This window comes from Populus trichocarpa, chromosome 14 (assembly GCF_000002775.5).
Source record: "Populus trichocarpa isolate Nisqually-1 chromosome 14, P.trichocarpa_v4.1, whole genome shotgun sequence".
NCBI classification, from domain to species: domain Eukaryota; kingdom Viridiplantae; phylum Streptophyta; class Magnoliopsida; order Malpighiales; family Salicaceae; genus Populus; species Populus trichocarpa.
Genome location: NC_037298.2, coordinates 16,308,870 through 16,331,878, shown reverse-complemented (window position 1 = coordinate 16,331,878; position 23,009 = coordinate 16,308,870). Strand labels below are relative to the sequence as shown.

General features: G+C 34.6%; 2 protein-coding genes across 4 annotated transcripts; one reads left to right on the top strand and one right to left on the bottom strand.

Annotated features, from left to right (window-relative positions):
* The first annotated feature begins 7,766 nt into the window (after positions 1-7,766).
* On the top strand, positions 7,767-11,780 carry LOC7455682 (thiamine-repressible mitochondrial transport protein THI74). 3 transcript variants are annotated; one of them, XM_002321243.4, is made up of 4 exons: positions 7,769-7,940; positions 8,154-8,890; positions 8,976-9,396; positions 11,213-11,780. In XM_002321243.4, the coding sequence occupies exons 2-4, from the start codon at positions 8,321-8,323 to the stop codon at positions 11,524-11,526; spliced, it is 1,305 nt and encodes a 434-aa protein (XP_002321279.1). In that variant the 5' UTR covers positions 7,769-7,940; positions 8,154-8,320; the 3' UTR covers positions 11,527-11,780. The 3 variants fall into 3 exon arrangements, with proteins under 3 accessions (XP_024441270.1, XP_002321279.1, XP_024441269.1); XM_024585502.2 differs by having other exon boundaries at positions 7,767-8,812; XM_024585501.2 differs by having other exon boundaries at positions 7,769-8,890.
* A 770-nt stretch (positions 11,781-12,550) lies between these two features.
* LOC7463420 (methyl-CpG-binding domain protein 4-like protein) lies at positions 12,551-13,903 on the bottom strand. Its single transcript, XM_002320558.4, has 3 exons — positions 13,449-13,903; positions 13,176-13,372; positions 12,551-13,073 (listed from the first exon to the last, which is right to left on the bottom strand). Exons 1-3 carry the CDS (start codon positions 13,872-13,874, stop codon positions 12,953-12,955), a joined length of 744 nt encoding a protein of 247 aa, XP_002320594.3. The 5' UTR covers positions 13,875-13,903; the 3' UTR covers positions 12,551-12,952.
* Between the last annotated feature and the right edge of the window lie 9,106 nt (positions 13,904-23,009).

Genomic DNA, 23,009 nt, shown 5'->3' with positions numbered 1-23,009 from the left:
TGCCGTTCGGCAATTTTATAAGGACTTGTAATTAAAATTGTAATGGAACATGGATGTGGATGTTCAAACATGTAGATACGGTGTTATGAATATATTTATGTGATATTCTCGTTTATGAGGATGTTGTATTGAAAAACCACATGAGGATCGTATGAAAGAAGGTATTAATTGTGTAAGATTGTCGGTCGACACTTGTGTTGATAACGAGACTAAAACAGGAATGTAAATTCATGAGTATGTCAATATGATGTAATGTAAATGTATGAAACGAAAATATAATATTATAGGCATGTGTATTGAGTATCCATCTTATGGGAATGTCGATTTATGAAAACTATATCCTTATGAAGCCATGATAAGGAAGGGAACCTAATTAATAATTCACAAAATGTCATTGTGAGAAGTATTGTTTTTTTTTTAAATTCCATTGTTTTTCGCTTGAAAAAGCCTGGTCGTTACATTTAAACACTAACAAACTTAATCCTTGTCTTTCTAGTATGGCTGTTTCTTTATTGCAAGACTTTGAATATGTATTCCCTGATGAAGTTCTTAATGGCTTACCACCGATAAGAGGAATCGAACATCATATTGATCTTGTACCCAACATAATAATTCCGACACAACAATTCCAAACCAACTAGCTTATTGAAGTAATCCCAAGGAGACAAAGAAACTTCAAAGGAAAGTAGAGGAACTAATGTCAACGAGGTACAAAGGATAAAGCATGAGTCCATGTGTTGTTCTAGTACTACTTGTGCCTAAAACGGATGGGACTTGGAGAATGTGTGTTGATTGTCGAGTTATCAATAATAGTATGGTAAAGTATAAGCATTTCATCCTTAGGCTTGGTGATATGTTAGATGAATTACATGGTTCTTGTGTGTTTACAAAAATTGATTTGAAAAGTGGATATCATCATATTAGAATGAAAGAAGGTGACTAATGGAAAACTATTTTTAAGACTAAATATGGTTTGTATGAATGGTTAGTAATATCGTTTAGTCTTACTAATGCACCAAGTACTTTTATGAGATTGATGAATCATGTTGTATGCTAATATGAAAAAGTATACATTTTACATAGAAAGAGTTGTGTTTCTTGGTTTTGTTGTTAATGCAAAAGGTATGAAAATGGATGAGGAAAATGTTAAGGCTATCTAAGAATTGCCTACATATAAATTGATCGTTGAGGTAAGAAGTTCCCATGGTCTGGTTAGTTTCTATAGGAGGGTTGTTAAGGATTTCATCACACTAGCTGCACCACTCACTGAAATCGTTAAAAAGTCAGTTGGTTTTAAATGGGGTATTTGACATGATCAAAAGATTGATGTCTTCTCCCAAGTATAGAAGTGTCGAAGTAATAAATAACCCAGCAAGACCGGGGTCGAACCACATGGAGGTTAACTATATAAATTATAAGTAATAATAATAATAATAATAATAATAATGAGTTAAAGAGAATTTTGAGATATGAGATTAATGTGAGGATTAAACAATGATAAAAACAAAAGTCAAGGTTAGAGGATCCACTAATGGTATTTCAAATAAGTATAATATAAACTCTTTTTATCACTTAATTAGAAACCACACACAAAGGAGGTTCCAATCAGATGATTTGTCATTAATAGCTCATTATAAATTATTAACATGATCATATTAGTTATCTTATTTAAGTAACACCAATACTTTTAAATATTGTAAGGAATTCATGATGCTAACTTATGTTAACAACAAATCAAGTTCCTTTCATAGCACAGGTGTCGGTTATACCATATAGTTGGCTATAAATGATCAAACATTTATTGTACCAAGTGTTATACAACACAAATCTAAATTAACCATTTAACAAGGTATTAAGAATTAATAAGATAAAAAATAATAAGACATGTTAATAGCAAACTTTCTTGGATGTAAGCATTGAAGTTCATATTGAGTTTATATTATACATATCCTAACACCATTAGTAAAACCTTTTCACCTTGATATATTAAACTTAGTTAAACATTATGAAGAAGAGAAACATAAATAAACAAGATGAGAACATAATTATATAAGTATAGTAAAGGAAATGAAAGGCATAAACAAGATATTAATGAAACTATAACATGAAATAAAATTAGAACATTAAAACTACAAAGAAAGAAAGCAAGTAAGGAAATGATCTTGATCTGAAAACCAAGATGCCTAAATGCATGGCAAATGCCTCCTTTTATAGGCCAAAATTTGGAACTATTGATTTGATGACTAATTGTTGAGTGGGTGGCCACATCTTGACTTGGTGACAATCCTTATCTTCTTGTCTGAACAACACATCATTGCTAACATCAGAATTTGAATAGATAGTCTTCATGAAAGTTCTAGGAAATTATCTCAGCTTTCCAACAAAATAAGAATCAGCTCATTTGGACTTTTAGAACTCGAGATATGGGCTGAACACTGAACAGTGTCTGGGCTGCAGGACAGATTCTGACTTCTCCATTGTTGCTACCATTTGAACCCGAAAATGACACTTTTAAATCTTGGACTCTTCATGAACGTTTTAGGCCTATGTCATATCTTTCCATACATATAAACCAGACCTAAATCCAAGTTCTATAGCTCCAGTTATGATCCAATAACCGAATGGTGTTCCAGTTTGGACTGAACCAGCATCTTTTTTCTAAGCTTAGCCCTCTCTTTTTCTTCTCAATTTCAGTAGTTAAACTCATCAATCAATTCTTTTATTTATGTGATAGGCCTGCATTTAAGATGAACATTTACCATAAATTAAAGGTATCTTATCTTATAGGGAGTTTTTGTATCCATTCTTGCAAACTCAAGAGAGAAACACAAAAATTTCAAGAACCCATCTAAGCTTAAGGGTTTATAGATGGAATAAACAGTTGTGGGCAAGGGATTAACAAGAAAATTGAATAAGAAGAGAAGATGGAGGGCCGACTGTCATTAGATAAGAAAGGAGGGAGTTGAAAATCTTCAGCTGGTTGAAGATCAAAACCTTAATTCGTACCGGGTAAGGTATTCTAAACATGATATTATAAGTTATTTCAAATTCGATAATGAATTGATACCTTGATGTGAATTATAGATTAGGGTTCTTAGACTTGAATTGGGGGGTATTTGTTGTTAAAATTAAGTTAATTCTTGTGTGGTATGTGATTGGGGATGTGAAACCATGATAATTTACCCAGAAAATGTAGTTTGTGAAAGTTATGTGTGAAGGGAAGGGGCGTGACAAATCTGCACAGACTCGTCTCCTGACTTTTGGTAAGATTTCGGATAGGAGGGTGAGGAAATTAGAACCAGATTCCCTCATAGAAATTGTAGTTTTGGATGTTAGCTAACTAAGAAAATTGGTCTTGCTCAATTTGGAGTTGTAGAACTCCAGTTATGGGTCATCAACCAAGACTGGGTCATGACAGACCCTGTAGGGCAGTAAGTCTGATTTGTTGATAAGCAATTTTGACTGTCTTAGAGGCAGAATTGGATTCTTCTTTCTTCAGAGAACTTGTAGCCTCATGTCTTAGCTTTCCAACGAGACTAATCTTGCTTGAATTGGAGTCCTATAACTCTAGATATTGTTAAAAATCTGAGGAGAGGTTATATAGTAACAGTTCAAAAACGAGACAGAAATAGTTGGACAATAACAATCCAAATGTTTGTTGATGAGCAATTTTGACTGTCTTAGAGGCAGAACTGGGATCTTCTTTTTTCAGAGAACTTGTAGCTTCATGTCTTAGCTTTCCAACGAAACTAATCTCGCTTGAATCGGAGTTCTATAACTCCAGATATAGTTAAAAATCTAAGGAGAGGTCAGACAGTAACAGTCCAAATGTTTGTTGATGAGCAATTTTGACTGTCTTAGAGGCAGAACTGGGTTCTTCTTTCTTCAGAGAACTTGTAGCCTCATGTCTTAGCTTTCCAACGAGACTAATCTCACTTGAATTGGAGTTCTATAACTCCAAATATAGTTAAAAATCTGAGGAGAGGTCAGACAGTAACAGTTAAAAAAAAAACAGTAACAGTTGGACAGTAACAGTCCAAATATAAAGAAAGGAACGATAACTGTGGTTGGACAAAGAAACGACAATATTAATGGGTGAAATGAGAAAAACATAAAATATTAAGAAATGACTAAAAGAAAGACTTATTGGTTGTTGATATGGGTATTATAAAACATATCCTTGAGTGAGAAAAATTTATGAGATAAACCTGTGATTTGCAGGAGGGACCACCGGCGTAGTGCAATAGCAGCAGTAGGGGAACACGAGTAGAGCTTCTATTGCAGGTAGGTGATCTGTACCTATAGTTTCTAGTTAAATTCTATGATTTAATATGTTATTGATGTGAGATGTGAATTACCGAACGTTGGATATTAGGAGAAAGGAGGAAAGTTTGCGTAATGATGTAAATATTTTGGATAGTATTCTGAATGTATGTGTATTCAAGGTGAACAGTTGTTTTGTGATTTGCCAAGTGATGAAATTATCGTTGACAAAGAAAATATAAGAAGTGTGATTTGGGGCATGAACTAGCATACATTTAGTGTATGTTAGGATCCCGGGTAAGGGGATCACCGTGTATTGACTAGCATACATGTAGTGTATGTTAGGATCCCGGGTAAGGGGATCACCTTGCATCGACTCCTACGGGGTGATGATGATAACAGTGAAATTGGTATCGGTAATGTGTTAAGCAAAAATAATCATAGATGGTCTTATGAGATCTTGAATGGAGGTTGATGATGGAAGATGAATTGGTTTTTAGTAGTTGAAGGAGAAAGAATTTCCAATGACAACCAAAAGGGAGAAGTGAATAAAATATGAATGCATGTTTGCCTTTTTTTAAATTGCTGGATATTTGTATTGCTTTATTATTGTGATATTCATATTTCAATAATATGTATTTTGTTTTCAGGACCATCGCATGCACGATAGGAGTAGATTCTAGCTTAGGCTCACTTTTTGTAATTTAGGTCTTAGGGAGTATACCCTTGTATTTTGGTAATATTACAACTTTTTTTTAACTCAATTTGTATAATTGATGTTTAAACTGGAATAGATGAATTTAATTATGTACTTTGTATAACCATGTTCCATTATGCATGTTTATATCTTTATCCATCCATAATGATAATTGTTGTACAATGTATATCATAAACATTGTGGTTGATATGAATGATGATGTTTGTGGGATTGAGACCCAGGATGATTGGGGTTGAATTGAGTTAGGAGATGCGGTATATTAGAAGTGTAAACATGTTGTATGTCGATAACTTGGGAGCTCCTGGTATAGGGGAGACTCCGTCGAAATTTCGGTAGACTTTAATACAAACACCATGAATAGATATAGAAAAAAAAATTAATCACTCTGTTTATCAGTTAACATGAGATCGTTGGTTTATCCCGGATATGGGGATGTCACATTGTTTTAGGTTTATCTAGGTCGAAAAGAGGTAAGGACTTTATATTTGTAGTTGTTGATAGATTTTCTAAGATAATGCATTTAATAGAATATCATAAAACTGATGATGCAACTAATATTGTTAATTTATTTTTTAGAGAGATAGTACAACTTCATGGGGTTCCTAGAAGCATAGTTTCTAATTGTGATGTTAAGTTTCTTAACTACTTTTGGAAGGTTTTATGGGGAAGATGAGAACTAAGTTTTTGTTTTCGATAACTTGTCATCCACAAACTGATGGTCAAATGAAAGTAGTCAACATGACTTTAACTACACTTTTATGTATTGTCATTCAAAAGAATCTTATGAATTGGGAAGGTTGCTCTCTATTCATTGAATTTGCTTATAATTGTAGTGTGCATTCTACTACTAATTTCTCACCATTTGAGATCATTTATGGCTTTAACTCATTAACTCAATTATAATTGATTCATTTACTTGTTGATGAAAAGATTTGTCTTAATGGTAATAGAAAGACACAAATAGTGAAGGCACTCTATGAGAGTGTAAGGTAGCATATCAAAAAGAAAAATGATCAAATATTTATCCATGGCAAATCCCCGTAAATGAGTTGTTTTCCAACCAGGTGATTGAGTTTGAGTGTATATACGCAATGAGAGGTTTTTAGCCCATCGAAATCAAAATTGCAGCCGTTGAGAAATGGGCCTTTCCAAATCCTTGACTAGATGAATGACAATTCCTACAAAATAGATTTATCAAGTGAGTATGATGTTTGTGCTACTTTTAATTTTTTTGATATCTTTTTGTTTGATGTAGGTGACGATTCGAGCAGATCAACCCATCACAAAGGATCCATTAGAGATGTTAATTGAGCCAATCATAAGGTCAAGGGCCAAGAAACTAAAAGAGGCGTTTAATGGGTTTATTCAGCATATTTAAACCAAGACAAGCTTCAATTCTCTGACAAGTGACAATCAAACTATAATTAATTTGATCCATAAAAAAGAAGAAGAGGGAAGTGAGTTTTAGGCATGAAAGATTATGATTATTGTGAGAAAATAGAAGAATCAAAGTTTGGCAGCAATAACTTTGACTTGAAGGAATCATAATCATCCATTTGACATACTTTGCAAATATTCAAAGTTTGGTGGCAACATCCTTTGAATTCCAAGAAACAATATCAACAATTCAACATACTTTTGCAAGGACTCAAACTTGGTAGTCTTAGTCAAGTTCAGCTACACAACTTCCTATACAAAGGTGGATTTTTCCAATCATTCTTGTGGAGTTTAGGGCAACCAAGTTAGAATTAAGGTTTTTAGTTTATTATATTCAAGCTTTATGTATTTTATTTAGGTCTTATGTTCAGACCATTAATCCATTAGGATATGGTTGTTTTATATGGTATAAATACCTTTCTAAAAGGAAGAACAAGTTCATACTTGATTATTTAGAATTGTATGTACGAGAGGTTTTGCTCATACTTTGATTATTCATTAAATTGATTTGAACTTATCAAAAATCAACAGTTTTTGTGATGTTTTTCCTTATACTTCTCGTTCGCGGTTCATTATAGTCGTTGGGTATGAGTTTCATTCCAATAGCTTTGGTTTTTTGGTTCAAGATAACTACTAGGTCAGATTTTTTATCATTAAACATGATTTTGGATTTCTTAGGTGTATTCTATCTTGTTTGTGTTTTCATGTTTGTGTGGGTTCGCATCACATTTCAATATTTTTAAAAAAGTTTTGAAAAATATTTCTCGGAAAAAACTGAAAGGAAAACATTTTTTTTCCTTTAAGACCAATGTTTTTTTATTAGAAAATATTTTTTCCTTGATCAACTCTTTTTAAAGCTACCAAACATTGAAAAATAAGAAAAATTTGTTTTTTAAAAGTGTTTTTTTAAATAAAATGACTTGCCCATTCTTATCCAAGAAAATAGCGTTTTGGAAAACCAAGATATAATGGATAGTCTTATGGTGTGTTTATTTTTGCATTTAAAAGGTATTTTTAAAGATTTTTAAATTTTTTCTTTAATTTTTTTATAATTATGAATTATTTTAAAGTACTGATGTTAAAGATAAATTTTAAAAAATTAAAAAATATTATTTTAATATATTTTTAAATAAAAAACTTTAAAGACAACTACTGTAAATATTCTCAAAAATATTCTTTTTAATATGGCCTAGATAAACCAGCTCGATTTGCATACTAGGGGGTGCAGTTTCTTAAATATGCTGACAATAGGCATCCCAAAAAAGAAAATACTTGCGATAATAATATTTTATCGACGTAATTATTAAAAGCAAAAATAAAAAACAGCAAATGGACCACATTGCAATCCGGCCACTCCGGCCCATGGTCAAATAATAAGTTTTGTCAACAAACAACACGAACAATGATCTCCCCATTTACTCTCACCGGATCTTTTCACCGTCCCAGGGATCTACGGCGACTCTCTCTCTCCACGTAGAAACCCCACATAGCTCAGTGAATTATCGGCTGATTTTCAAGGCTGGTAAATATAATACTTTATCTGATCAATTTTATTTTCAAAATCAATGTTTAACTGCTAGTGTTTATATATATATGAAAAAAAGTGGATTTCTAACTGAACAAGGTGTTTTCTGGTGAGATCTGGTGTCCATTAAAATGGGTTCTCGTTCAATTTCATGTTACTGCGTCTTTTTCTTTTTTCTCGTTCGTGATATTTTAGTTTTGCCAAGTTTAGGTAAGGTATTGGTGTAAATTATGACATGGGAATGTGGTGATTGTCTGCACAAGGGATTTTATTTACTTGGTTTTCTTGCTAAATCTGGAGGCAGTGTAAATATCTGAGCTTTGTTCCGAAGATTTGAGCTTTTTGGGAGTTAGTGTAAAATATTGGGTTGTGAAAATATGGAGAAAGGTAAGGCTTGGAGATGGGTTAGGGGTTTGGTATACATATTTTCTGTTGCAAATATATGGATAGCAGCTAGTTTTGTGGTTCAATCTGTTGTAGATGCTGGTGTTTCGCCATTTCTGGTCACGTACATTTGCAATTCGTTGTTTGTGATTTACATTCCGATGGTTGAAATTGGACGCTATTTGGAGGATTCTTATGGTAGTTTACTGTTCTGGAGGAATAAAAAGAGGAGCTCTTTGGAAGAACTGAGAGAGTCAGAGCAGGCCATTCTTCTTGGAGATGGTTATTTGGGGGTAAAAGCAGATGAGTTGAATCCATCTGTGATTATGGAAGATGGCATAAGTAGTCTTAATGAGAAAGCTGTTCATTCAAATCTGGATTCTGTATCAAATGAGCTTGAAAGGACCTTGCCTGTGCAAGCAGATGAAGATGTTAATAAAGGAGTTGATGAAAAGGGGCGATGGACACGTGCTAGGGTGGCAAAGGTTAGCCTGCTTATCTGCCCATTTTGGTTTTTGGCACAGCTGACTTTCAATCTATCATTGAAGTATACATCTGTAACAGTAAGTGTCTTTCGATATTGTATCATGTGTGCATCTGTGGTTCATCAGACTAGTATAATTAAATCCTTGTCCTTGCTGTGTGCAGTCAAATACCATTTTAAGCAGTGTTTCCAGCCTTTTCACCTTTGTGGTCTCTCTAGTGTTTCTGGGTGAAAAGTTCACTTGGGTGAAGCTTTTAAGTGTTCTTTTCTGCATGGCTGGTACTATAATCGTCAGTTTGGGCGACTCAGAAACTGGTTTAAGTGCAGTTTCTTCGAAACCTCTTCTTGGAGACATTCTAGCTCTGGTCTCAGCTGGCTTGTATGCTGTGTATATTACACTTATTCGCCTGAAGTTGCCTGACAATGATGGAAAAAGCGGACATGCCAGTATGGCACAGTTCCTTGGATACCTAGGGCTTTTCAACGTCATCATTTTCCTTCCAGTTGCCCTCGTTCTTGATCTCACCAATCTAGAGCCTTTATGTAAGCTGACATGGAAGCAGTTTGGTTTAATTGTTGGCAAAGGTTTGTATTTTTGTCATTCTTGCTCAGTATTTGGATTCAAAGCTCTACTTCTTGTTTTCATCTCAAAAAACTGCATGCTGCAAGGATATACGTATCTCATACCTCTTTTGTCATCTTCGCTTATGATTTTTGTTCGCTTAAACTTGTCAAATTTGAAATTATGCTTTTTTGTGATGGAGTAACTATGTTATACTTAGAGAAATTCTCTCCACTTTGGAAACCTAAAGCTACATTAAGTGGTTTTTTGTCAAGCAAGAAGCCTTTTTTGGTCAAATAAGTTCCCTTGGTAGATTTCTATGTTTGGGATTTAGAGTCTTGAGTTATGTGCTACTTTGTAATCAGGGGCAGAATTGTAATTGCTGCATGTTCTGAAAATCAGGGGTATTTTAGTAATTTTCAGAATTACCTGAAGGTCTGGTCTTATTTATGAATTTGGTGTCTTAGTCTTTAATAGTTTATTCCTGATTAGTTCATTTCCTTGTCCAGTAAGGATTAGTTATGTTAGTCTTTTAGGGAGTCTTAATCTCTATAAATAGGGATGCTATGTTTTAATTTTTGGCAGAGTTGAGTTAGGAAAAAAAAAATTGAGTTCGAGAGTTATTTTGAAGGCTTTGTGCCTAAGGTTTCTTCTTGGTTCTCTTTTTCTCCTATTTTATCTTCTTCCTTGTTTTACTGTTCTTCTGCTACATTGCTGCGAATTAATGTTCACAACCTAATTTCTCCTTATTTCTTCCTAAACAAGCTATATTCTACCCTAATTCCACGAACAATAAACCCTAGCTCACCACAAATCCTTTGTATGACGGAAATCTCAAATCTGTCCTGCATCATTTTGTCAATGGTAAAATGGTTGAATGGGTCCATGTTGCCTTGCTCACCTAATCTTCTTAATAGTTATTAAACTTCTCAATCTGTTACCTGTATTTACAGAGCAAACTCTGTAATATAGCTGACAAATAGGTTATATTTGTGTAGAACAGTGCAATTTTTATTGTTGACATTGCCATGCTGTACACATTATAGTGAGGCAATGTTTAATGATTGCCTTCATAACTAATGTTAGTAGACGTAGTATAGTTGGAACATCAGTCTGCTATAGTGGTATCGTTTTGGTTGTTTGATCAAATTCTAGGACAATGAACAGGAAATTTCTGGCCAAGGTCGTGAGGCCTTTTTCTTTCCTTGAATACTTGATCGGATCTTATTCTCTTCCTTAACATGAGAACACCCTTTTCAGGCAATCAAGACTTGGTCATCACTTAAGAACATTGGAATTGGGGTGTAGGGTTGTTTATGATGCTGGGTCTGGCTTACTTGCTGTGTTGAAGTAGTTCATTATGCGATGCCAGCAATTTATGTGATTACCTTTTATCATAAGCGTAATATGTTGTGTGCTGACCATGAGGCACACCCGACATACACACATGCATATAGAAAATTCTTTTAAGTTCAGAGAATGTCCTCTGTTTAAAGGTATGTGAACACATGAATGGGCTCCAATTTGACTGGCATAAAAAAATGTTGAAGTTTCATTGTACTTTATTTATTGGAAATGGGATCAAAACTCAATTAATTGTCTTTTTTTGAAAAATAAGTAATCATTAACTGGGAAGAAAACAATGCAAACACTGAATTTATATTGAGTTTCATGGTTCATATAAATAATTTGTTCGAGTTGTTTTTGTGGATAATAAGTTGTATGATAATCTTTTAGATTATGTGGATGATCTGATTTTGAGAAAGCAATTTACATGCGTAAAAATTACCTGAGCCCTCTCCTCTTTTTTTTTTCTCCCTTTTTCCCCATCTTAAACAGGTTTGTTGGATAACGTGCTGAGTGACTATTTATGGGCTAAGGCTGTCCTTTTGACGACCACTACGGTAGCAACAGCTGGTCTTTCAATTCAGGTTCCATTGGCAGCTATTGTGGATTCCTTTATCGGCAATGCCCCTCGTCTCATGGATGGCCTTGGAGCTTTAGCTGTATTGATTGGCTTTGTTGGAATCAACATTCCTTCTGATGCTTTTAGCAGATCAAAAGGAGCCAGTATTGAACTAGAAAACGAAAATGTCAGATCCACTGATCAAGATCGCGTATCACTCCCCCAAACCACAGTTGGCATCTCATAATATACCGTCAGCAATGTTGCAAATACAAACACACAATTTCGCGAACCCAATACACAGTTTCAGAGCACTGCTTAGTGTAATTATACAGTGTTGTACTTCCCAAAGATACTGTTAAAATGTAGCATGGATCGTCTGATTCTTTAATTTAGATTCATAGAAGAAATTGCCATTATGAATCACTTCTTGAGTCACAAAGAATTGGTTTTGACTGTTGAGGATATCGAATGTATGTCTTAACTTGATGTTTGCTTTTACCAATTCTTGTATGGTGCTAGTGGGGTTTGCTACAATGCAAGAAGCTTTGATCATAGGAACAATGTCCATGGTCAAATGGCTACAGGATTTGAGTATAATGGGTCACGCCAGCTATTTTATTCAAATCTTGACGTTCTAATGGTTATTGTGCCGATGCTTTGAATGCTGGTATTTTTTATCTCGTTTTGACGGTTACAGTTTAGAGTGTTTTTGATTAAGAGTGTTTTTATTATGTGTATTAAAATAATAGTTTTTTATTTTTTAAAATAATAATATTATAAATGAAGGATAAAAAGTAATTGTTTTTACATGTCCAAAGAGCATGGACGAGTAATAAAAGATGATAATAAAAGGATAACATCTTTAATCTCAGTCACGATCCCATACACAAGAAACATAGGTAATTAAGGTCTTGCACAGGCCACGAGGCTAGTTTTTCTTAATAATAAAATGTCCAAGCGTGTATATGACATCTACCAAATCCAATTGATGTGTGTGGATGGAAAGACTAATCCTTAATAGAACAAAGGATACAAGGGTGAACTATGCTATTAACCCCTTCATCATCACCACCACCACCTCCATTGCCACTACTATCATTATCATCAAATCCACCATTATCATTATTTTACCATGTTTTGAAATCATTAGAGCAAAAATATGATAGCCAAGAACTCGATTTAGAACCTTATAGCAACTAAATTTGGATCGTTTTCTTCTCCTCTGTTTTGTTGCTCTTATTTGCAACAGGCGACTGGAAGCTTTAAACTTACAAAACAGCATGTGCACTTCATATGCATGGGAAAGACTTCAGGCATATTACAAAGGCTTACGCTACCTTACAAAAGGAAAGTGATAGGGACTTGTTGAAGTTTTCTGAAACAGCATAAAGAGCAATCCATCGAGCTACACTTGCAATTCCAAGGAAGAAGAGAGCAACATTCCTTTCAAGCTGGCAATCCCTACATTATCTCAGTCCAAACATAGCTGGGATACTACTCCAGTAGTTAGTTATACCTGAATGGCTATTCAAAGCTAGACACAGATCGGGGGTTTAATTTGCCACACACAGTTGGCATCAAAAGACCTAGTATTAGGGACACAATAAACATAGTATAAACTAACCCCCAGGTGATCTGTCTCTTCAAAATACAAAACAGGGACAATCCATCTATTCTATGATCCATCTACCCTTGCGAAGGAATTCCCAGTACCTAGTCAACATGTGATCCTCTGGCACCACCCTGTCCCACCTCCCTGTGCAGAATATTGCATAGGCATCAGCGGCATACCTGAACAATCAGACAAGAAATTCAAATGAGTCAGATCAGTTTGGAAAAACCATCAATGCAAATAGCAATAGTAGACAGCGAACTGAACAGAAATTTCCCTACTTTCCAACACCAGGAAGAAAGGTGACATGGGTCCAGTCCTCTTGCAAGTAAATCTCAGAAAGGCGTTTTATCTTCTCAGCCCTCGTGTTTTTGAAACCTAAACTGCGTGTTAGCTGGGCAATCTCGTTCTGGTCAACATTGGTGGTGGTCTTTGCATCAGGACATAGGGTGAAGAAGTCATTTAAAATTGGTCTGACCTGCAATGAGAAATTTCTTCGGGATTATGCTTTTTCTATGCTGATTTCCATTAATAAAAACAAGTAAGGATCTTACCTGGCCACCCGATGTGCAGTTTAATAGCATACAAATGACGAGAACTCTCCAAGGGTCATGGTAATGATTCTCTTGAAGAAGCTCATGAGGCGATTTGGGCGGAATCCAACGGTTGTTGGGTCGTCTCCTGAGGTATGCCACATCACGCATTTGAGCAGCAGTGAGCCTGGGTGATCTCTTCCTCTTCTTCTTCTGAGCTTCTTCTTCCCTTTCGACTTTCTTGATGGAAGGTCGAGTGGAGGAGGCGGGGGAGGAAGCTTGCCCTGTCTCCCCTGAACAACCTGTAAAGGCGAATTCAGAAAACAACCCCATCACACTAGCACTGACTTCTACCGGCCGTCCATGACCTCCTGCTTTGCCATCACACTCGAAATCCTTTTTCTTCTTACTTTCCCTTCTTCTCTTCTTTTCTGCCCCACCCTCCATTAGATTAGATTTGATTTGATTTTGTTTCTCTACGGCAAACCTTTTCATTATATATATAGAAGAGGAGGGCAATAGGGTTTCTGTTTGTGCTGGTAACACACTCCCCTTGTTGAAGAAATATCGTTTCATTTTCCAGGGCTTTCTTGGAATTCCACTCTTTCTTCCTGCTAATTCCAAAATTGTAAAATCCATTCTTTTCGTTTAGCCCGCCCATCCCATATCTAGAGCGGGAACTTTTTTTTATTATTTTTTCTGTTCATTAATTCATTGCTCACTTGGGAGTTTTTCGAGGGGCTTTTTTTTGGTTAATCTTAATTTAGAAAAAACGAAGTAGAATATGGAATGATCACCTCCTTATTCAATTCAAATGCAATTACCTTAAGTAGAATTTTAAAATTTTGGTAGTTATATAGTCATATTATAGTTATTATTAATTAAGTTGTTTGTTCTACATCGCGATCCAACCTTTTATTTTTATAAAAAAAAATATTAAAAAATTCTAAGATTTAAAAGTATGAGATCTATGTTTTATTGTAGTTATTATTATTATAGAAATATTAATAGATCCAATGCTCATAAAAATACACTTTTTATCTTTTATATTATTATTTATGTTTATCTTTAAAATAAATTAATGAAATAACTACAAATATTTACTCTGGAAATAATATAAAACTTCAAAGAACCTACAACCTTATATAAATTGGATTAGATTTAAATGAGTATAAAGTTATTTTTTAACCTAATATTATAAAAGATAAAATATTAATATATGAGAAGTACTTAAAATTAAATTGCGCTAAAAAAATTATTTCATAGTAGAAGTTTTTGCTTAGTTGAAATAAAATAACAAAAATTAAGGCATAAAAATCCCATAAAATAACAAAAATGAAGGCATAAAAATTGTGTCTACAATAATATTTTCATAGATTTAGTTTTAGCTGCCCTTTTTAATTTAATTTCAATTTCCTTAACCTAGGAAAATGTAAGAGTCGGCGTGGGTGTAGTTTTTTGTAACCTAACTGGCAATCTAAAATCACGCCGACTAATTAATAAGTAGAATTTGGAAGGTCATCTCGATTGCCCCCCACGCGGTCAAGGAGGTAATTTATAGAGCATGAAATTCTTTGCAAAGGGCAAAAAGTCTGTATCTCCGCTTTCCTGCGCTTTAAAACTCCAAAACCCAAGAAGAAGGGGAAAAGAAACCTCTCAATCTCAATTCACTATCAATGGCTCCAGGCTCATCTGCCTCAAGTTCAAAAGAAGAAGAAACCAACAAGTTTCCTCTCTCAGCAGAATCGATTTCTGAACAGGAGGATGGTAGAAAGACCGAGAAAGAAGCAACAGCGAAGAAACTCAAAAGAAACTCAAAGGGGAGTAACGAAGTGATTGCAAAGGAACTCAAAGCTAGTGATAGTGAAGAAGGGATCACAAAGAAACTAGAGGTACTGGAGTCTTATTTCGGGACGGATGGCAAGGAAACTGAGATGGAGAAGTATTTCATCTTAGGATTGAATTCGTTAGAGGGATCGAAAAAGAAAGAGATGATAAAGGAGTACTGGCAGTGGTTTCTTTGCATGATGGATTTGGTTGGGAAGCAGAATGATATCATTAGAAAACATCATGATTTAGTGATGCCAGTTTATAAAACTTGCTAATATTACAAGCTTTTTTATATTTTTATTTTATTTGGATGTTGCTTTTGTTCTGAATGTTAATTTCTTTTCTGTGTTCGTGTTTTTATTTGGATAACAAGGTTGGTTCTTGTCGTGCTTGTTTTCAAGAATTGCAGCACTCTTCCTTCCTCTCTGCCCTCTGCAATTTTTCATCATATGCCACCACCCTTTCTTTCTAAGGGTGTATTGCATGCTAGGTACATTATTACTACTAGTTAGCTTGTAGCCGTTACCAATGAGAGAATGGCTGGTAAAACCCTTGAAGCTCATGCATGTACGTTGGGTACATTATTACTATTAATTATTGCTGGCACGCCTGGTAGTGTTCAGCTCACCATGTCTGCTCTAGCAGCCATTGCGTTGCTACCCTGAGCTGCACCAGGAGCAGCCACAGCTGGTAGCAAGAAGAGAAAAAGAAGGGGAGGAATTTATGATTCTACCCTCGGTGCTTTTTTAGGGTTTTGGGATTTAATTTATAGAGGAGTTCAAGAATCTTTAAGAGATGTGTAACTGTTATTCGGTACGTAGTTGAAAAAAGAATTAAAAAAAAAATAATATGAAAAGGGTTTTATAAACGAGCTTGAAGAAGATTGATTTCACGCTGAGAAGTCTATAAACAAAGCTTTTATATCTGAAACTAAGATGCGTGGAGCATATGATGACTCTAAATATGAAAAGGATAAGGCTAAGAGTCTCAAATATGGCAAGAGAGGAATAGAAGCAAGTAGTAGTGGACATAAGCGCAAGCATGAGAAACGCAATGGTAAGAAAGGAAATAATATGAATTGTTTCAATTGTGGTAACCCTGGTCACTTTGCTCGTTGTCATAACTCATTTTTTGGTTATTCCCCAATTCACAATTTTTTTTCTCTTAAAAAAAATAGAATACAAAAAAATCAAAAAAATATTATAAAAAAATATAACACGATGTCGAAGCACCCTAAAGATGATTAAAAATTGGTTGAGGAGGTTCAAAAATACAAAGATTGAAATTTGATGGTATTTTGTTGACTGATGAGAGCCCTGTTGACAAAGAAAATTCAATTTGAGGAAGAAAATTCCAAGATCAGATATTTATGGACTCAATTAAATTTTATTGAAGGTTTAATTGAATTTATGGAGGGTTTGATTGCAAGAAAAATTGATTTTGATGTCAATTTAGGTTTTAATTGGAAAAAATTGAAGTTCTGGGGTCAAATTATAATTTTTTAGAGTTAATTTGGTCAAATCAGGGGCTTAATTGCATAAATATTGAAGTTTGATGGTCAATAGGGACTTAATTGAAGAAATCTGAAACCAAGGACCAAAATGAAAAACACGCGTAAATAGAGGGGCTGCAATTAAACCAAATCAGGGGCCAAATTGAAGAAATTATAAGTTTATTGATCAATTGAGGGTCAAATTGCATAAATTCAAGACCAAGGACCAAAGTGAAAGAGGCGACTAACTTCAGGGCCGCTGTTTGCTTTTTGGCAGGGATGCAATTGCATTGATTTTTAAATCAAAATGGCAATTGAGGACTTAATTGAACACAAAATGAAGGTTTATTAATATCTTGTTTAAGAAGTATGAAGCAGATATATAAATTTAATGAGAGTTTGTTTACTTGGATAGACTAACGGAAGTTGAATGATGAATGCCTTGCTTTGTGGAACTTGCAAATTGATTTTCTATTTTAACGCTTTGATTACTAGGGACTAGTAATAAGCTGGTTGGGGGTGTGATTAGTACTTAAAAGTGTATTTTTTTATCAAGGTTTTATATCATCATTTTGCACTTGAAGTATCAATAACTCCTTAACTAAAGCATGTTTTATAATAACAAGTCTGATACTATAAGATATCTTTAATTTATGGTAAATGTTCATCTTAAATGCAAGCCTATCACATAAATCAAATGATTGATTGATCAGTTTAACTACTGAAATTGAGAAGACAGAGAGAGGGTTAAGCTTAGAAAAGAGATGGTTGTTCAATCCAAACTGGAACACTGTTCAGTCATTGGATCATATCTAGAGCTGTAAATCTTGGATTTCAATTTGGTTCATATGGATAGAAAGCTAAGATATAGGCCTAAAACATTCATGGGAGTCCAAGACTCAATTCTGCTGTTTGGAAGTCCAAATCTTAGCAACAACAGAGAAGTCAGAATCTGTCCTGCATCCCAGACATTGTTCGATGTTCAGCCCATATCTCGAGTTCTAGAAGTCCAAATGCACTGATTCTTTTTTTGTTGGAAAGATGAGACAATTTCCTAGAACTTTCATGGGACAATCTGTTTAGATTATGACGTTAGCAATGACGTTTTGTTTAGACAAGAAGATAAGGATTGTCACCAAGTCAAGATGTGGCCACCCACTCAACAATTAGTCATCAAATCAATAGTTCCAAATTTTGGCCTATAAAAGGAGGCATTTGCCATGCATTTAGGTATCTTGGTGTTCAGATCAAGATCTTGCTCTTGCTTTCTTTCTTTGTATTTTGTAATGTTCAAGTTTTATTCCATGTTATATTTTCCTTAATCTCTTGTTTATGCTTTTCATTTCGTTTACTATACTTATATAATTATGTTCTTATCTTGTTTATTTATGTTTCTCTTATTCATTATTGTCATTTAAGTTTATTATGTCAAGGTAAAAAGGTTACACTAATGGTGTAAGAATAAGTATAGTATAAATTCAACATGGACTTTAATGTTTGATATTAACATGTTTTATATTTATTATCTTGCTCACTCTTAATACCTTGCTTGTTAAATGATTAATCTAGATTTGTGTTGAACAACCCTTGGTGCAACAAATACTTAGCACTTTCATAGCCCAAATGTATGGTATAACCGACACTTGTGCTATGAAAGGAACTTGATTTGTTGTTAACAAAAGTTATCACCATGAATACCTGATAATATTTACAAGTATTGGCATTACTCGAATAAGATAATTAATGTAATCATGTTAACAATTTATAATCCGGGTGAAACCTCCTTTGTGTGTGGTTTCTAGTCAAGTAATAAAAAGAGTTTATATTGTACTTATTTGAAATACCATTAGTGGATCCTCTAATCTTGATAATTATTTTATCCTTATTTAATCCTTATATCAATATTACATCTCAAAGCTCTCTTCAACTCCTTTTCTGTTATTATCTATTTCTTTATTTATAGTTTATACAGTTAACCTCCCTGTGGTTCGACCCCGGTCTTGCCGGGTTATTTATTACTTTGACACTCTTACACTTGGGAGAAGACATCAACTCTTTGGTCGTGTCAAGTTTTTGGCGCCGTTGCCGAGAAGGTAAATTCTTGTATAAATTATAAAGTTTATTTTATTTTCTCTTTTCACTTTTCTTGTATCTAACTTTGTTTCTTTTTTTTTGGCTTTCTTCTTCCTTTTATTCTCTTCCTACACGTGCATGAGAGTTTGGTCACGTACATTAAGTGGTAGACTTTGTAGGGTATCCTCATTATTTTTAGAAAATATGGCCGAAGAAGATAACCACTCGCTTTATAATGAGAATAATGAGAATAACTGTAAATCCCGAGATAATCAAGGCTGGATTAAATAAGAGAAAATAAACTAAATTAAAAAGAAGTGGGGGCAAAATGAATACATTTAAAGAAAATGGGGTCTAAATGCAAATAAGAATAATTATAGAGCATAAATACTACTCTTCTTACCAAAACCAGATCTGTAACTATCGTAAATAAAGAAGAGAGGGAGTTTTGGTATCTATTTTTACAGATCAAGAGAGAAACACCAAATTTCAAGAACCCATCCAAGATTTAGGGTTATAGGTAAAAAAAAATAAACACTGGTAGGCAAGGGATTAACAAGAAAAAATTGAACAAGAAGAGAAGAGGGGAGGGTCGGCTGTCATTAGAAAGAAAAGGAGGGATCGAGACCTTGATTCGTATCAGGTAAGATATTTTGAACATGGTCTTATGAGTTGTTTTAAAGTTGATTGTGATTGATGTCTGGATGTTAAATTATAGATTTGAGTTCTATAACTCCAGATAAAGTTAAAAATCTAAGGAGAGGTCAGACAGTAACAGTTCAAAAAAACGGACAGTAACAGTTGGACAGTAACAGTCCAAGTGTTTGTTGATGAGCGATTTTGACTATCTTAGAGGCAGAACTGGGTTCTCCTCAAAATATAGAACTTGTAGCCTCATGTCTTACCTTTCCAACGACACAAATTTTGCTTGAATCGGAGTTCTATAACTCCAGATATAGTTAAAAATATGAGGAGAGGTCAGACAGTAACAGTTCAAAAACGAACAGTAACAATTGGACAGTAACAGTCTAAGTGTTTGTTGATGAGCGATTTTGACTATCTTAGAGGCAGAACTGGGTTCTCCTCAAAACATAGAACTTGTAGCCTCATGTCTTACCTTTCCAACGACATAAATTTCTCTTGAATTGGAGTTCTATAACTCTAGATATAGTTAAAAATCTGAGGAGAGGTCAGACAGTAACAGTTCAAAAACGGACAGTAATAGTTGGACAGTAACAGTTCAAGTGTTTGTTGATGAGCAATTTTTACTATCTTAGAGGCAGAACTAGGTTCTCCTCAAAACATAGAACTTGTAGTCTCATGTCTTACCTTTCCAACGACATAAATTTCTCTTGAATCAGAGTTCTATAACTCCAGATATAGTTAAAAATCTGAGGAGAGGTCAGACAGTAACAGTTCAAAAATGGACAGTAACAGTCCAAGTGTTTGTTGATGAGCGATTTTGACTATCTTAGAGGTAGAACTAGGTACTACTGAAAACATAGAACTTGTAGCCTCATGTCTTACCTTTCTAACGACATAAATTTCACTTGAATCAGAGTTCTATAACTCCAGATATAGTTAAAAATCTGAGGAGAGGTCAGACAGTAACAGTTCAAAAACGGACAGTAACAGTTGGACAGTAACAGTCCAAATATAAAGAAAGGAATGATAACTAGGATTGGAAAAAAAACGACAATAATAATGAGTGAAATGAGAAAAATATAAAGTACTAAGAAATGACTGAAAGAAAGACTTATTGGTTGTTGATATGGTTATTATAAAACATATCCTTGAGTGAGGAAAATTTATGAGATAAACCTGTGATTTGCAGGAGGGACCACAGGTGTGGTGCAACAGCAGTAGCAGGGGAGCACGAGTAGAGCTTCTATTGCAGGCAGGTGAATCACACCTTTACCTTCTACGTAAATTCCATGTTTTAATATATATTACTGATGTGAAATGTGAATTACCGAATGTATGTGTACTCAAGGGGAAAGGTTGTTGTGTGAATTGCTAAGTGATGAAATTATCACTGACAAATGAAATATGAGAAGTGTGATTTGAGGCGTAAACTAGCATACATTGAGTGTATGTTGGGATCCCGGGTAAGGGGATCGCCATGTTTCGGACTAGCATACATTCAGTGTATGTTGGGATCCCGGGTAAGGGGATCGCCATGTTTCGGCTAGCATACATTCAGTGTAGGGATCCCGGGTAAGGGGATCGCCATGTTTTGGTTAGCATACATTCAGTGTATATTAGGATCCCGGGTAAGGGGATCACCCTACATCGACTCCTATGTGTTGCGATGTCACGGTCGCACAAATTAATTACCCTAGCTTCAAACACAACACACAAAATAGTATAGAGCAAGCAAGGGGTCGATCCCACGGGGAAGATTCAAGTCAGATTTTTATGCTAAATGATATGCAATTTGGGGGGGTTTGGATGTTATCTAGGCTAAAGCAAAAGAAAATAGAAAACTATCAAACGAAATTTAATAAAATCAGAAAATTATCAAGAGAACAAACCTTGGTCACAAGCATACATCCACCTACAGAAATCAGAACTGATCATGGAAACGAAACATCAATTTATATTCTGAATATTTATCTCTTCTTAACATTGGTTAGTTAACGGATCCACCGTATAACTAACCCTAACCATCAAACAACCACAGTGTCCGCACTAGTAATTTAATTCAATGGCAGCCTTAAGAACTAGATAAGTTGATTAATCAAGAAAACATAACTGTCCGCAATCTATGTTTGATTTGATTGAATGTTCTCCCTAAGATTAATAACGTAGATCCGCCACAATTATTAAACTCAGTTGCTTCACAAGTTCATATAGCACAACTCCAGTTTTGATATCAAACTTAGCAATAGATTGTCTACAATAATAACTTAGAGTCCGCTCTAGCAATTAAAATAAACAATCATAGGAAAATAAGCATAGCAGAACAAACATATTCATCATATAAACTGAAAAGAAAAGGTAAAATAAATCTCACAGTTCTTGAAATCCGAAGGTTTCCGTGTCCTTACAACCAAGAAAAAGTGTTTAGCCTTGCATGTTTGTTGAACAACTAATCAAAAAGAAGGAAGAATGCATAATTTCGTGTTTCTTAGAGGAGGGGGGCGTTTTTCTCCTCTTGGTTGGCTGCCCCCCTTCTCTTCTCTCATTCTTTTTATATCCTAGGAAACCCTAGGTCTCTATTTTACAAAATAGTCCTCCATTAAGTAGACTGTTTACATTTAAGTACTTCAATAACTATTTTCCTAAAAAAGGAGAAATAGCCTTGCATGAAATCTTCAAGCTTTGACTTAGAGGAGCTAAATTGCTAAAATAAAAACTTGGATATATGTTTAGATGCTTCGGAACGTAATTTGGACTCGTTTCTTCACGAAACCTGGTTGCTGGCAGAATTCAGATGTCATCTTTGAAAAACCATATCTCCCTTATATGACATCGTTTTTGGCTGAAATTTGGAGCGTTTATAGAAATTTGAGCCATGACTCCAAAAAAATTGAGTTTGCATCAATTGGACGTCTGTAGCTCCAGATATTTAAGTTGGAATGGCCGAAGTCAACACTGGCAGATTGCGAGATTTGACTTTGAAGGCTGCGATTTCCATGCTCTTCCTTATTTTATTTTCTTGCCTTAGATGTCCATAAAGGTATGGATGTTAGCTTTTTAATGCCACTTGAATCACTTCATTTCAACCTCTAGAGCTCACGCTCTGCACAAAACATCGACTGAAGGTCAAATCTGCCAATTATCTCCTATTTACTCCTTTTTGCATCTTTCATCCAAAAGTGCCTTCAAAACATAAAAGAAAGAATATCAAGGCATTTTATATATAAAACATAGGCAAAACACTAGTTAAATGTGGGTGAAACTATCGAATAATATGGTTGCATCATTATGGGATGATGATGATGATACCAGTGAAAGGGGTATCGGAAATGGGTTAAACGAAGATAAACATGTTTGATCTTATAAAGTCTGGAATGGAGGTTAATAGTGAAAGAAGGAACGATTATTAATAGTTTGAATAAGGAAGAGATTCTAATGAAAACCAGAAAGGAGAAGGGAACAAAATATGAATGCATGTTACCCTTTTAAAATTGCTTGATTTCATGTTGTTATTTCTTTTTATGTGATAGTCACCTTTCAATAAT